The 16,470-nt window shown below is 52.0% G+C and overlaps 1 protein-coding gene across 2 annotated transcripts; it reads left to right on the top strand.

The window, feature by feature from the left end:
* Window positions 1–6,975: 6,975 nt before the first annotated feature.
* LOC140900751 (tubulin alpha-1B chain) lies at window positions 6,976–14,784 on the top strand. Of its 2 annotated transcripts, XM_073318513.1 has the most exons (5): window positions 6,987–7,082; window positions 9,660–9,733; window positions 9,821–10,043; window positions 10,167–10,315; window positions 12,120–14,784. In XM_073318513.1, the coding sequence occupies exons 3-5, from the start codon at window positions 9,923–9,925 to the stop codon at window positions 13,095–13,097; spliced, it is 1,248 nt and encodes a 415-aa protein (XP_073174614.1). In that variant the 5' UTR covers window positions 6,987–7,082; window positions 9,660–9,733; window positions 9,821–9,922; the 3' UTR covers window positions 13,098–14,784. The 2 variants fall into 2 exon arrangements, with proteins under 2 accessions (XP_073174613.1, XP_073174614.1); XM_073318512.1 differs by lacking the exon at window positions 9,660–9,733 and having other exon boundaries at window positions 6,976–7,082.
* The last annotated feature ends 1,686 nt before the right edge of the window (window positions 14,785–16,470 follow it).

The following is a 16,470-nucleotide window of genomic DNA, read 5'->3' as shown; positions in this document are numbered from 1 at the left end:
CTCCTGTTTTCACTCCAGAGCAGTGAAATGACATTTCAGCTGGGTCCATTTGGGGAAGAGAGAGGGGTTCAACCCATCCTGTCACTGATCCAGCATCTGAAATAACTAAAACCAGATCAGTGCCTCTTCTTTCAGGATGTCTGAGGGCTTTTCTTCACCCCTCAACCAGAAGCTTGTAACGAATCTGACTGTTGCTAAAGCTACATCGTGTTACGCAGGCAACAGTGACCTCTTAACCCGGAACACCCATTGAAAGCACAGTGTCTGGTCAACTTTGCCCTGAAATCTAAACCTAATGGAAATGCTTCATTAATTTCTTTTTAAAATACCCATTGAAACTATTTTCCTTGACTAATAAATACTCCTCTGCAGCATCTGTAATCAAAACACAGCAGCTTTGTGCTAGGGTATGAGAACATGGGAATGTAATGGGGTAGAAGCAAATTGAAATGGTTCCCATTAGCCAAATAGAGGTGGTTGGAAAGAGCAAATTAAATCTTTCTTTCCAATGTTTTGCTTTAGTCCTCTAAGTTGTGGCTTGTACCATCCACAGGAGACTTTTTAAAATATACAATTCTGACCATGACAGTGTCACTTAACAAATGCAGGTGCTTGCAGTCATTGAAAATAGGCACCTACAATCTGCTTGTAATTGTGTTGCTATTGGCTCTCACAATTAAGAGACCCTTCCCTTTCTTATTCATGCTAACTGAACCCTGATGTAAAGGAGATGGAGGATTTGTCTTCAAGAATAAAGAAAACACAGGGGATCTTTGAAAAGGGTTGGTGGCTAGTGTCTGTCCGAAATGTTTTTTCTGCAAACAGTGGAGACCTCTATGAACCGTTCGCCCTGGCATGGAGCATTTAGCTGCAACTGAAAGCTGTGACCTGGGGACATGCACTGGTGAATTACGGGGGAAGACTGGATTGAAGGGAGATGATGAAATCCTGGCCCCATTAGCAAAACCCCAATGACTTCAAGGGGACCAGGGTATCCCCCAGAGCCCTAATGCATCATCCACTACTGAAAGTGTGGCCCCAGGCTTGTGCCCATTGAAGTCACTTAAAGTTTCACTCTTGGTTTCAGGGGGAAGTTACTAATTTCAGTCTTAATACTGTAGCCTTTCCTTACTCTCTGTGCCTCTGCCTGCAGAAATAGGCACCGTACCATGCACCTGCCTCTGAAGTTTGGCTCATAAAACATTCACTGGCCATCAATATTTCAGACTAGATACATATAGGATAATGCCTGGACTGCAGTGAGATGAAAGTGAACTGATGGGTTTTGGTAACAGACTAGGAGAGAAGTGACTGGAGCTTCCAAGATTAAAACAGTTCCTAGTTTCACTTCTTTGTTTCATTTCCATAACACGTAAGTTTAGAATTTTTTAAAAATTCCCTTGTTTTTGCAAAACCGTCCTGGTCTTCAGTGCCCTCTATGTCAAAGGGGAAAGACAATTTGTCAGTAGCAGCAGCATTGTGATATTCCCTTCCTTTCACACCTTTCTGTCAAACAAGACCAACCCTCCCCAGCATTGTTGGTTCCTAGAACCCTGCCTCCTGCAAAACAAACAACATTTAAAGGGAAGGATGCAGGCTACAGCAAGCTGAGTTTGGAACCTACTTTCAGTTTGATTTCAGAGGAGCAGCTGTGTCAGTTAGAGCCACTCATACACAAAACCCCTTTTTGGTTGGAAAGATTGAAAAGGAGGTTGCCAAGTGGCACAAAGCCCCACCTTTGCCATTCAATGTTCGCTCCGGAATGGAATAAATAATGGGAGTCAGACAAGGTGAAATCTGAGAGGCAAGAGAGAGTAGAAGGGGCTGGGCATGCCTCTAAGACAAACTCATCTTTACAAGGATAACGGGATCAGGGAAACAGTCCTGAACGCAATGAGTACAATGGTCTGTGTGTTCCCAGCCTGAGAAGAATTCATTCTATTCCGGCATGCAGCTTTGAATATGGCATTTTGTAACGTCCTGCTGTCATCTGTGTAGGGAAGCCAACGGCAGCTTATACGTGAGTTCCCAAATCCCAACGTGTTTTAATAGCTATTATCAGAAGAACTTTGCTGGGTAGAGCCTGGGCATTTTGTTTAGGTATTAAAAGCCCCAAAGCTCTTCTGAATGTTTAATCAGTAGATGAATTGCAACTGGAGGACAATCAGTAATGGGCTTTCTCCGGTATCCTTGTCCAAACAAGATGGCTACTCAGAGATGCCAAATGCAATTAAACACAAAGCACTACATTCTTTCCTGGAGTAATTTGTCAGGAGTCTAAAGCTACTGATTCATGCATGCACAGGAACTGTGCTTCAGGGAGCCACTGTTCAGATGCACCCATGCTGTCCTCCAGTGGCTGGGCACAGAGACAAATGAACACAATCCATGTAAGCCTTTCTGGAGGGCAGTTGCGGCAAGCCCTTTCTTACCCATCAGGACTGAGTGCCTGTTCATTCTTGCAAACATCTAATCTTTTACAGGGCTGCATTAACTGGCTACAAGAACCCCCTAACAATTTCTTAAAAGCCAGTGTTCATTTCAACTGCCCTCTCTGCTGAAGTTTCCCAAAGGTGATCAGTTTACGCTTGAAGTATGAGATTATTATTCCCTTGTTTTATCAGTGTTGTTGGTCAGACAATTATCCAGGCCTTTATAAAATCTATCCATTGATTTGACTGGACTTCCTGTGGCAGTGAGTTCCACACGATAACAATATGGTGTACAAATAAGTATTTTTTTAATCTATAGACCTTTTCCTCCTGTACCATAGGACAACAAAAGGGACTGAAACATTTTTACTATACCCCATGTAGTTTGCTTTTGCTTGCAAGTAAAAACTGCTTCGGAATGTGTAATACTTTTGTGTGAACGGTGCTTTCCTAAGTCTTGTCTACATGGGCAAAAAATGGAATCTGTAACACTCAGACCAGGGGTAGTGATGTTAGAGGCTGCAGTGGGGTTTAGAGCATGGTTAGATGATGGCACGGTGATCAAAATGCATAGATTTACCTGAGCCCTGTCTACAGCTCTCACTTCCACCGGCAGCACTGCAGCAGTGAGGGGGGCGGGGAGTAGGAAATGTCTCCAGCTTTGCCAGTGCAGAAGTCTCTAAGGTGCCACAAGTCCTCCTTTTCTTTTTGCGAATACAGACTAACACGGCTGTTCCTCTGAAACCTGTGTGAAAACAGACGTTTCTTTGCAGCCTGTGGTGAGAGAGCAGTGAGCTTATTCATAAACTGCTCCGAAAAACAACAGGAAATAGGATTATTTAGAATGAGCCGTGTAAGAGATTAGATCAAACACATTTCAGTCTGGAGGTGGGACAAGAGGGGAAATGGAGCCAAAGTTTTGGCCTAGTGAAAAATGGACCATTTTTGTTTTATAAGCCTCTGAAAGGTCTTCAGATATTCTTGGCCTGCCCCTTTTGTTATTCATTGTACAAAATACAGATAAAATAAGAACACATCTAGCTGGAGCCATTTGCAGATCCCGCAAGGGAAGGGAAGAATGTTGGCATGCTATCAAACCGCCAGCCAAATGCATTCACATGATCCTGGGTCTGTCTGTTTTTCCCTTAACATTCTCACGGTTGCCTGCCGTCAAATCACTTCTACCAGTAGTACCAACAGTGGGAAATTTGAGGAAAAAAGCATCGTGCAGACAAGGCCTGAGTGCTAAGATATGGGACAACAGAAAAAGCCCTGCAAACTCTGAATAAAAGGGGAAGGAGGTGTGGGTTTCCTTTCTCTTGTCCAATTTGCAAACCTTGAGAAGGTAGCATGAGAGGTAGCAAACAGGGCTTCCACCTAAGCACACCTCTCGATAGCTACAAAGACAGCCTGCCCCGTTTGAAATCTGAGCATGGCACATCTGCAATAAGTCGCCTGCTGGGACGGCACCGAGCAAGTTCTCATATCTGTTAATAACCTTGAGACAAAGCTCCACATCTTATAACAAATACTAAGTCATGGCCACAGAGGCATCCTGCTTGTCTCCAGGCGCTGGGGAGCAGGGAATGCTTTGCATAGCTCAACAGTGTCTCCTCTGGCTGACTGAGGGGTGGCATTGGCAAGTTTCTGTGAAGACCCACATCAGAGGAGATGTACCGCAGCTGGGGCAGTATGCGGCCTCAAGGGCAAGGGATTCAAATGGGGACAACACAGAGCAAGCCCCCAGTCCAAGTTCAAGAGTTAAAGCTGGCAGGCTGAGATGAATGCTCTGCAACAAGCCCCTTCTCCCTGGGTTTCAGGCTGTCTTTGAGGGCCTCCTGGGAAAAGGCAGTTGTGCCAGGAAAGCAGCAACCGGTAGCCCTTGCCCTCCCAGAGTGTTTTCTAGGTGAGTGTGGCCCTGCTAAACACGTCGAGCAGGGTGCTTTTTGCATCTGTCGGGCCCATCTGCGGGACAGAGCAAGGCCCGTCGGCTGCTGTTTGGTTCCCTTGTGTGTGTGCTTTGAGGAGGAGACCTTTCCAGGTGGGGGAGACAGGCAGCGGGCTCTGGCCCACCAGCAACCTGCCTTTTAAAAAGCTGCAAGGCAAAGCCGCCTGCACTGCAACCATCGTCCAGTGCCCAGGCCTGCCCTGCCAGGTCCCTCCCCTTAAAACCTTACGTGGGTTATAAGATTTTGGCACTGCAGATACCTGTCAAGTTTGCAACACGCCACACGCCAAAGGCTCACAAGAGGGCACAGGGGCTCTCACTGCCATTATCACTCCGCACACTGAAGTGCAAATAAATATCGCTGTGGAGCTGCTCTAGCTAGACTGGCCCATCCCCAGCAATCCCCCAATGCTTCTGCCCTGCCTTCAGTGACAGCAAAGTCAGCTCAAACCCAGGCTCCGTCACCTGCCAGTCACACCTCCCAGCTGCAGGCAGGTCCCAGAGAAGCCCAGGTTTGGGAATAAAGAAACTAGACCCTGTAGCCCCTTTTTAAACCAGGTTATTATTATTAGTGCCTATGGACTCCCCCCTCCCCTGTTGAGGGGTCTACAGAGGGTGAGAGTCCTACGCCCTCTCCTTGCCCCTTGGCCTCTGGGCAGACTGGGTGCCGTGCAAGGGGGGAGAGATGGGTCCCCCGCTCCTGCTGCCTGCACTTTGCCTAAGGAAATGGGAATCCAGGCAACGCTGCTAGGCCAGGCTGCTGCTGCTGCTGTCGGGCTAGGCCTTGCACAGAGGTGAACAACAAACCCACCACGCTGGGGCCCAGCTCCCCAGAAGAGAAGGGGGAAGGGAGCTAGACTCCTCTGGGTGCAACCGAGAAGGCGGAGGCTAGAGGGGAGCTCAGCACAGGGGGTCAGACACAGGGACAGCAGGGGGAACGAGAGACAGGAGGATGAAAGGATACAGTAAGTACTGAGGGGTCCAGTGTTTGCAGGAAGATGTTTGCAGGCGGTGTCCCTGGCTGGAGGGGTGTGCTGCTTCCCAGTGTGCCCCTGCCAAGGGGCGGAGGTTACAGGGTGATGGGGGGGTCAGTGCCGCAGTGGGTGTCCAGGGGGCAGTGGGTGCTGCTGTGGCGTGTGCCCGGACTGGCAGGGAGGGCGTTTGGAGAAGCACTGGTTCCCCTTTCTCTCTCCCCTGGGCCTGCTTCCCCTCTGGCTCGGAGTGTCAATCCGGAGTGCTTCCCCCAGGAGTAACCCGCCTGTGAGCCCAGACCCCGCTCAGCCCCCTGCTCCCCTCTGGGGTTTCTTTGCTCCCCCGCCCTGCCCATGGGAGCCAGCCTGAGCTATTCCTGCCCCTGCTGCCGCATTTTTCCTCTGCAGCCTGGAGCCGCAGTCCCAGTCAGGCGGCCTGGCCCGGCTCCCCCGCCCTGCACACAGCTCTGCAGCTTGCTCCATTATTGATGGCATCCGGGAAGCCAGACCCGGCTGCCCGTCCTCTTCTTCAGCCAGCCTCATCCTCCGCCCACGGGGATGCAGTTTTACTGGTTTGATTTTAAAGCCGAGGACAAAGGCTGGCTCTGCTGCCATGCAGGCCGCACAAAGCCCCTCCTAATGCAGCAGCTGCAATTCGCGATCTGGGCGCTTGACAGACGCTTGCAAAGTTGCATTTTTCTCTGGTGGCGCCGCATCTAAGCTGGCACCTGCGGGGAAGGGGCGAGGGGCTGGGGCTGGAGCTTCAGCTGTGGCTCAGCCTGAAACTATCCCAGTTATTTGGAAGCCAAATGCGCAGAGAAGCCCCTGGCAGCTGCCAGACATTTGTCTTCGCCACCCACGGGGGGCCAGCAGTGCCCGCCTGGCTCGTGGGGGATCTAGTTAAAACCCCAGCCCGCTCTGGCCTGGACTGAAAGGGCCCTTTGTTTCAAACGCTGGTTTCCCACGTGTGGCCCCGGGGGTCTGTGGAGGGGTCTGTGACCCGCCCTCATGAGCCTAGAAGAGCGGTTCCCCCCCCCCCGGGGCTGACAAAGGGGGCCGCAGCGCAGGTTGCGGGGGGCTGCAGAGGAGCCAGGCTGAGCAGCCTGGTTTATGCAGCCGCCAGCGCCGGGCGCGTACAGCGCCGTGCACATGCACCCGCCCACCCACGCCCTGGCCCCTGACCGGCCCCACCTGTCCCCCTGGCACGGGGGTGGGGTGTCTGCCTTTGGGGCCCGCTCTGCAATCCGGGGGGCACGGGGGTACCCCAGCTCTGGCTGCTGGGGGGGGTGTCGCGGGGTGGGGGGGCGCTGGCTCCCGGGGGCAGCCCCGCCCCGACGCCCCGCTGCGGGGAGCCCCCGGCTCTGCGCTGAGCAGCGGGGGGGGGGACTCGATTTGGGGGGGGGCGCCCCTAAACCCAGATCTTCTGGTGGGGGAGGGGCCGCCTGGGGGGGTCAGTTGAGGGGGACCCCCAACGCCCACCTAAACACGGGGTCGTGTCCCCCCCAGCAGCCCCCGCATTGTGAGCTCACAGACGGACGGGCCCGCCAGCCAATGGCGGCCGGGCTCGGGTCTGACGCGGGCGGCCGGGCCCCGCCCCCCCGGGGACGGGGGTAGAAAAGCAGCCGCCGGCGCCCGCCCGCCTCACTCGGTTACTTCCAGCGACTCTTCGCTTGTCGGGAGAAGTAACGTCCCCGCCCGCCCGCTGCCTGCGCCCGCCCGCCCCGCAGCATGGTGAGCTGGGGGTGAAAGCGGTGGGCTATGGGGGGGGGGGAATCTGGCGAGGTGCGGGAGGGGCCCGGATTGCGGCAGGGGCAGCACATGGGGGCTGCGGGTTGGCGCCAACCCCTGAGGGGAGGGCGCGCGCCGGCCGGCTCCCCTTGGCCCCTCCCCGCCGGCCGTTATCTTTCCCGCGCGCGGGCAAGGGCTCGGGCGCGTGGCGGCGGCCGGCTGCGCGCGCACCCCGTCGCTGCAGATGGGAGGGGAGGGAGGGAAGTGGGAAAAGGCCACGTGTTGAGTCTTGTCTGCACGGGCGTGGCGCCCCGCCGCTGCAGCCGGGTCCTTGCGCAACGTGTTGTGTAATCCCCCCCGCCCCCCCCGCAGTGCTGCCCGCCCCCCCCCGCAGTGCTGCCGGCCCCCCCCCCCCCCAAACTCCCCAGCCTGGGAATGCTTCACTGCCCCTGTGCACACTCCTTATTGCAGACCCCCCCCAATGCTGCCAGCCCCCCCCATCCCTGCAAACTCCCCAGCCTGGGAATGCTGCACCGCCCCTCTGCACACTCCTCATTGCAGACCCCCCCCAATGCTGCCAGCCCCCCCCCATCCCTGCAAACTCCCCAGCCTGGGAATGCTTCACTGCCCCTGTGCACACTCCTTATTGCAGACCCCCCCCCAATGCTGCCAGCCCCCCCCCCCCATCCCTGCAAACTCCCCAGCCTGGGAATGCTTCACTGCCCCTGTGCACACTCCTCATTGCAGACCCCCCCCATCCCTGCAAACTCCCCAGCCTGGGAATGCTGCACTGCCCCTCTGCACACTCCTCATTGCAGACCCCCCCAATGCTACCAGCCCCCCCCCCCATCCCTGCAAACTCCCCAGCCTGGGAATGCTGCACCGCCCCTCTGCACACTCCTCATTGCAGACCCCCCCCAATGCTGCCAGCCCCCCCCCCATCCCTGCAAACTCCCCAGCCTGGGAATGCTGCACCGCCCCTCTGCACACTCCTCATTGCAGGCCCCCCCCCAATGCTGCCAGCCCCCCCCCATCCCTGCAAACTCCCCAGCCTGGGAATGCTTCACTGCCCCTGTGCACACTCCTTATTGCAGACCCCCCCCTGCAGTCCTGCCAGCCCCCCCCATCCCTGCAAACTCCCCAGCCTGGGAATGCTTCACCGCCCCTGTGCACACTCCTTATTGCAGAAACCCCCCCCTCCAGTGCTGCCCTAATTCCCCCACAGACCCCCCCACTGCAGCTCCCTCTGCATCCAGCCCTGCGCGGCCCCTTGGAGGGGGAGGGCACCGAAACCCCTCCATGCTGGGTAATGCTAAGGTTGGTGTCGAGGAAAAAACCCCTCCCCTGGCTGGAAAGGACCAAGTGTGGTGCTGAGGGGTGGGGCTACTGGGGAACAGGGTGGCTCTTCCTTGTTGCGTTTCTTGCTCAAATAAATCCCTCCTCCTGCAGCCATTTGAAATGAAATGGCCACTGGTCCATTACGTAAGCCCTGCATTTGTGTGTGTGTGTGTGTGGGGGGGGGGTTACTGGATGCTGCAAAAGCTTGTAATTCCCTTGTCTTAGATTTGCTAAACCCCAAAGGGGGCAGTTGCAGCTGACACGAGTGCCATCTGTCCCTGCTGATTCCTTGCAGAGGCAGAGAGAAATGTGTTGGAGCAGGTGGTGTGTTCAGCAAGGGTGGGGTGTGTGCCTTAGGAACGTAAGTGGATTGTAAAAGGGAAAGATGTAAGCTAAATCTAGATCTAGGCCTAGGATAATCCTAGGAGTCGGCCACTGGTGGCAGATGTTCCTGCAGAGAGTAAATCTGGGTGTAGGGAGAGAGACAATTTGCTTTCTGCTTTGCAGATGTGGAAGTTGACTGCATCAGTTCCATTTTTTGGGAGTGGGGAGATGGTCAGCTGATAGCTTGCAAGTGGTGTGATTGCTGGTAAATCACTCGGAGGCTGGCTGCAGACACTGCAGTTGCTGCTTCATGCTGAATAGTTCATTCATTTAAAAAAAATTTTTTTTTTTACTAGACCACATGGTGGAAAATTCAATTGCATATTGCCTCCTTTTTCTCTGACTAAAGACTGTTCTTCCTGTTGAGAAATGTGATCATGGCAGGAGTTGAAGCTTTCTTCATTTAGCTAAATAAAGAAATTCCCTCCCTAAGTCCATGGAGGGGCAGGTGCAGGGTGGGAAAGGGGGCACATCCAGACCAGAATCTGAATGCAAAATGGTAATGCAATCCCAATGTGTGTCATAAGAAATCTGTTCTAAGGTGCAGGAAATCTGGCCAGAGGTTAGTTCACTAACTACAGATACAAAACTTACTCCTTCATGAACCCAGACATTCAGAGGCCATGCTGTGACTCAAAAGATCTCACTGAAGCACTGACCACATGCTACTGGAGATTGGGACCAAAGGCCCTGATACTGTGATCTATAGACATTGAAGGTGAATTAAAAAGTACTATTCCTGGCTTGTTACTGGGGAAAACAAGGCACTGAGCTTGCAACTGGGGGAGCTGATTCCCTCACTCCCAGTGCCGGGTCTGTCCATTGGACCACATCACCCTGTTCCCTTATGTCACATAGATGGATGACGCCCTTTTAATACGGCGAGAGGAGGTCCTTGTTCCAAAGGGCATGGTCTAACCCGGAGCAACGAGGTACTTGGGAGTAATGGTTCAGGGACGCTGTAGACACTGATTATAATGAAGTCATGGCACTAACTGGTTCCCTCTTTCTCCCCGCAGCGTGAGTGTATCTCTATCCACGTCGGCCAGGCTGGTGTCCAGATCGGCAATGCCTGCTGGGAGCTCTACTGCCTGGAACATGGGATCCAGCCTGATGGCCAGATGCCCAGTGACAAGACCATCGGCGGAGGAGACGACTCCTTCAACACCTTCTTCAGTGAGACGGGTGCTGGCAAGCACGTCCCCAGAGCCGTCTTTGTGGACTTGGAGCCAACAGTCATAGGTGAGTGTGCGAAGCCATCATCTGACTGCTTTCTGGGCTCCCTTGTAAACTCATGTGCCTAGAGCAGACAGCCGCTGTGCATGGACAGCGGGGAGACAAACTCTCTGCCTTTCCTCTCCCCAGATGAAGTGCGCACTGGAACCTACCGCCAGCTCTTCCACCCTGAGCAGCTCATCACTGGCAAGGAAGATGCTGCCAACAACTATGCCCGTGGGCACTACACCATTGGGAAAGAAATCATCGACCTGGTTCTCGACAGGATCCGCAAGCTGGTAAATACCACTCATCTGAGGGGTTTTGTTCAGTGTGTGTGTTGGTGTGTGGCGGGGAAGGGAGAAACCTTCAATCTGTAGGACCCCTCCCTCTGGTTACACCTGAGGGAGCAGCTGCCATACCAGAAGAGTCTAGAGACCCGCACTTGTCACCCAGCAGCTTGGTGGTTCGTTCTTGGAGGGTTCGAGATCTGTACTAGTGTGAGCTGGGCGTGGCTCTGAAGGAGTGTTTACCTTTGGTGTAGATCTCTGCAACTTCTAGCACAGGGATGTCTAATGTCAGGGCCACTTGATATATCTGTGACTGAAGTGACTTGTGATCTGTAGAATAAGCTTTCATTACAATGGTTCCAATGTTCCAATCCTCATGGCTGTAAAGTTGACCTTTCACATATGGGACTGTAAACCAATGCAAGGCACTGTCTGCCTGTGTCTGCAGACTGGCTGGAATGGCAGCTCTGAGAGGTGAGAACTCCTCTTCTCCTCCTTCCTTCTCCCCAACACAGATGCTTGTACCAACCTCTCACTGGGTGGTCGCTCAAACTTAACAGTAACATCTTGCCAGTCAACCACTCACATTCCTGAGCACTTCGTCTGATAGGCTAGGATGTGGCATGGCTGGGAGCTGGTGCAGGCGAGGAGAGGTAATTTAGGCAGGGAAACAAAGGATGGGGAAATCAGCATGCCTAACTGGAGCACATCCTCCCCACGGATGTTCAGAGTGCAGTGAATACTGAGAAAGTAACTAGAACCCTAATTACTGCATACCAGAAACGTGCTACCTTGGTCTCTGCAAATCTTGCACTGACACAACTCCTTTACCTATACAACTGGAATTTGGCCCCCTCAAAAGGGGTCTGCCTGCTGGCCTTGCACCTGTATGTCTAATGGGAGGGAGAACTGGTGACTCTGGGTGATGCTTGCATTGAGAGATTCATCCCCCTTCCTAGGGTATCTGATCTGCTTGAGTGACTTTGGCTCTTTTGTAAAGAGGAAGGAGCTGGGCGACACAACTAAACTACTCTGTGGCCCTCCTAAGACTGCTGCCCTAGAAAGGGTTTTGAACAACGTGAGGCTGAGGGAGTCTCCTGCATCCCAGCTACTGCAGCCTGTGGAGTTAGATGTGTGCAGTAGCTACACTTCGTTCTCTTCCTCCTTTCTAGAGAACTGAATTTGCTGGCTGACCTCCAGCAGCTGGGCAGTGATCATTGCTAAGGCAAACCTTCCACTGTATGTAAAAGGAGGCATCTCATGGGATCAGGAGGAGGAGCCATGTCTTAGGATGAGTTTTCTATGGGGTGGGAATTTCCACCTGGCAGATGCCACCAAAGAGGAGCAATATGGCCTCTGATACTGCAAATCTGTTCAGACCCCCTACAGCCCAGAGGCATAGTGGTATCCCTGGCAGTGTCTCATGCTACAGCTCCATCTAGGGAGGAATGCTTGACAGTTCAGTAAGTGTGATGGATCAGTATTAGGTGGATCTCTAATCAAAGCCAGTCTGTCTGGGGCTTTCTGCCCCTGGCACAAAAGGAACAGAGGTATAATGCATTTAACTGACTGGGGACTAACTAGAGCCTGTCCTGTAGCCAAGATTTAAACTATGCTGGGGGTGAGGAAAATACTTTGTCTCCAACCTCAAGCCCTACATTCAGGTATCTCATCTTCAACAAACACTTAAATTTGGAAGAAAATTGTCAGCAGTGTGGGATGGAAGACTGTGTTCTTCTCCCATTCTAGATAGTACAAGTTGTGCTGAAAATACAGGCTAACTCCTCTTGCTTTTCTTTCCCCTTTCTTCTAGGCCGACCAGTGCACCGGTCTCCAGGGCTTCCTGGTCTTCCACAGCTTTGGAGGTGGCACTGGTTCTGGGTTCACCTCCCTGCTGATGGAGCGTCTCTCCGTCGACTATGGCAAGAAGTCCAAGCTGGAGTTCTCCATCTACCCTGCTCCTCAGGTCTCCACCGCAGTGGTGGAGCCCTACAACTCCATCCTGACCACCCACACCACCCTGGAGCACTCTGACTGCGCCTTCATGGTAGACAATGAGGCCATCTATGACATCTGCCGCAGGAACCTGGACATTGAGCGCCCCACCTACACCAACCTGAACCGTCTTATTAGCCAGATCGTGTCCTCCATCACCGCCTCCCTCCGATTCGATGGTGCCCTGAATGTAGATCTGACAGAGTTCCAGACCAACTTGGTGCCCTACCCCCGTATCCACTTCCCTCTGGCCACCTATGCCCCAGTCATCTCTGCTGAGAAAGCTTACCATGAGCAGCTTTCTGTAGCAGAGATCACAAACGCTTGCTTTGAGCCAGCCAACCAGATGGTGAAATGTGACCCCCGCCACGGGAAATACATGGCCTGCTGCCTCTTGTACCGTGGGGACGTGGTGCCCAAAGATGTCAATGCTGCTATTGCCACCATCAAAACCAAGCGCAGCATCCAGTTTGTGGACTGGTGCCCAACTGGCTTCAAGGTTGGTATCAACTACCAGCCCCCCACTGTGGTTCCTGGCGGTGACCTGGCCAAGGTGCAGCGGGCCGTATGCATGCTCAGCAACACCACAGCCATAGCTGAGGCCTGGGCTCGTCTGGACCACAAGTTTGACCTGATGTACGCCAAGCGTGCCTTTGTTCACTGGTACGTAGGGGAGGGGATGGAGGAAGGCGAATTCTCGGAGGCTCGGGAGGACATGGCTGCCCTAGAGAAGGATTACGAAGAGGTTGGTGTGGATTCTGTTGAAGGGGAGGGTGAAGAGGAAGGGGAGGAATAGATTAACCCTCTTAAATCCCTGCAGCATGTTCTGTGTCCACAAAACTTCATCTTAAAACACTTAGCTTACTTGTTAACTAGGGAAGCGATGGATGGTACCACAATGGTATGAAGGAGCCTTTAAGGAGTCCAGCAATCTGACTAGTTCCCACTGTTTCAAAATCTGATCATGTCAGTTTTCCATTTGTCTTTGTAAACATATCATGTTTGTGAAATAAAGGCTTTAAAAAAAAAAGATTGCTCTGTGTGTCTAATACAACTAGAGTGTATGTCCCAGAGTGCTTGCGGAGTCCCAACTGTAGGCCCACAGAGCAGCCGTTTCAAGCTGCAGTGAACAGCTTCCCTAAGACCTCTGTCCTTAAATGTTGGCTTCCACTGAAGACTAAACACAAGCCCTGGGGGCGGGCATGTGCCTCCTGCCCCTCGTTCCACTGAGAGCCACCCTGTGAATGAGAATCTCTGCTCTCCCTTGCTTTAAGCTGACCTGCCAAGCTCTCCCTCGAGCCGCTTAAAACAGGCATGGATGGTAAAGCATTTGGCTGGCTGCTTTTCTGCTGGGCAGGTTCTGTGCCTGGCAAGCTAAAAACATGAACTCAAGACCCCACATTGTGAACAAGGGCCTTCACTTACTCCTTTGTGGCATAAAAGGGACCAGCTGGAATGTTCATAATTGAAAGCTAGGCTTTACCATGCAACCATTCCACCTGCTGGATCATGGTGTATGCAGAAGAGGTCCAGTCTGGCCCGGTGAATGTGCTTCTGGCTCACCAGCCCTTCCGAGTGGCACCGCTTGTTACAGGTTTCAGAGCCGTGTATTGAACACTAGGATTTAAGATGCTCTGAAGGCCGGCTCCATGCATTGGACACTTGCCATAGTCCAGCAGAACCAAGCTCCAGCAGCAATTTGAATAAAGCCGTTTGTGACATGGCAGCCGGGCCTCTCACCATAGTCCCAGGAGCCGAACAATCGTGTAAAGACTTAATTTGTACCTCGGGTGGGAGGTAGATCAGCTTTCTTGGCACAAGCTCCAAGCATCCTTTGCTCCATAGCATCTCCCAAGTGAGGCGTGGGAATTCCTGTCCTGCCAAGGGATTATGCAGTAGCTCTTTCTGCCGAGCTGGAATCGCTGTCTAAGTTGGTGCGTAACAGAGTATCTGATAGGCAATGGGGCTCTTTTAACAAGCGATGTATCGCTTCTATTCCTTGCTGCTGCAGCACCTCCTTCCCGCCCTGGTCATCTGAATTGCCTGCCTTCTGTGACTCAGCTCCCCCGCTTGCTGCAGCTCCGAATGCCCTCGGTTCATGTAGACGCTAGTGAAAGTCCTAGGGCTGTCTGCATTAGGGGACCCTGCACCAACATAGTTCTGTTACTGCATCTACTAGGGAAGTTTATATTGAACTGTGATCTGCTCTGGTAACAGAGCTGAGCAAGCACCATCTTCTACTACCTAAGCCCCAATACAGTTATGCCGGTGGAAAGGCCCCCAATGTGGATAGACTCCAAGGACTTGCTGTTGTCCATCTTAAGTAATCGCTCTCCTTACAGGGTGTATAGTAACACCCATTGTTTCATGTTCTCTATGTGTATACAAATCTCCCCACTGTATTTTCCACTGCATGCATCCGATGAAGTGAGCTGTAGCTCACGAAAGCTTATGCTCAAATAAATTGGTTAGTCTCTAAGGTGCCACAAGTACTCCTTTTCTTTTTGTTGTCCATGGTCACCTCTGGCTCCATCCAGCCATATCACTATTTCTTTTAAATGAAAAACACAACTGAGGATGTTAACCATCCCCGAAATGCTGGGGTAGGCCCTAGGTCCCAAGCATAAAATGGAAAGGAGGAGGTTAGGGAGTCATTTATTTTTTTTCTCCCCACTATTTCAAAATATTAAAAATATATATAAAAATTAAATGTACTATCTTTCCTGTAAGGGGAATGGCCATTTTAAGAAAATATACCCTAGGAGTGAACTAGGGCATGTAAATATATTTTAAAACATGGTTGTAATATGCAAAATCCTATACAATGTTTTATAATCTATAAAGCAGCTGAGAGCATCCAGCAATGCTCATATTGGGTGCTGGAGACAATAGGCTTTCCTCTGCCTGGCTATACAGCTAATGGTTGTTCAGGGTTAGCATGTGGTCTAACAGGTTCGGACACTCTCACTCCTACCAGGTATCATCTCCCAGGGAAATTCAGCGAGCACTGTTAGCATGGGATTGCTTGTAGAAGTAGGATCATGTGTACGCTACCTGAGACCGTTAATCTGCTTCAGCCGGAACACGGTGGCTGTTACATCATGGTGTATAATGTTCCTGGGAAAAGTGCTTCTCTTCTGAAGTGAGGGAGCGGGAAGGAAGCAGGTGTGTCTTTGGAGCATGAGAAGCAACTTGTAGAAGGTGGGGTAGCAGGAACACATGCAGAGGGATTTGAGAAGCTTGAAAGTAAAGATGAGGGTGGGGAGAGCAAACAGGTACTGGGATTTGGAGTGGAGAGAAAGCTGGAGTAAGAGGAGATGCACAGAACTGGCCAGTTTGCATGTGAAAATGTTTTCAGTTTCTTACTTAGAAGGTGAGACCTCTGGGGCAGGGGCTGTCTTTGTTCTGTGGGTGTGCGCATCACCTGACACTGGGGCTCCTAGGCATGGCACAATTCACATAATTAATGTTAAATAATCCCCATTTGGTAACGAAGATCGCAAATCCAATTATCGGGGAGATCATTCTTGGTGGGTGAGGTCACATTTTTTACTGGAGCAACTTCTGGTGGTGGGGAGAGACAAGCTGTTGAACTTACACAAAAGACCTAAAGATGAGCTCACTGTAAATTTGAAAGTTTGCCTCTTTCGCCTCCAGCAGTTGGTCCAGTCCCTCACCCACCTGGTCTCTCTCATATGCAGGGACCAACCCAGCTACAACAGCAGCAGCCTCCCGTAATTACTGTTCTTCTCACTCCTCCTGGGCCTGCAGATGGTGCTATTTGCACATGGCTCTTCCGGGGGAAAGCAAGGCCTGGATCCGTGCCTGGCTTGGGTGGTTTGAGCTCTGACCTGGGAATTGCACCAGCTATGACTGGCCATCAGAAGAGAATGAAAGTGGGATGTTCTTGCGGCAGGCCCTGTGTTGTTACCTTGCATTATATAATAACGTGCTGTTTGCATTTCTACTGGGCCTGGTACCCCCTCATGAGGTGACATTACATATTCTAGAACATGGACCCTTATTAATGACATATTGTCCGGTTTTAAGTTTCTGTCTTTTTTTCCTTCCCCAACTTTGTTTTTTGAAGAGGTAAAATGCAGTTGCTCACCACATGTATTAAAAAATCAATTTTTAGTCTCCCCTACCCCTTCCCCCCAAAATAAAAC

This window comes from Lepidochelys kempii, chromosome 20 (assembly GCF_965140285.1).
Source record: "Lepidochelys kempii isolate rLepKem1 chromosome 20, rLepKem1.hap1, whole genome shotgun sequence".
Taxonomy (NCBI): domain Eukaryota; kingdom Metazoa; phylum Chordata; order Testudines; family Cheloniidae; genus Lepidochelys; species Lepidochelys kempii.
This window is presented reverse-complemented; position numbering and strand designations above follow the sequence as displayed.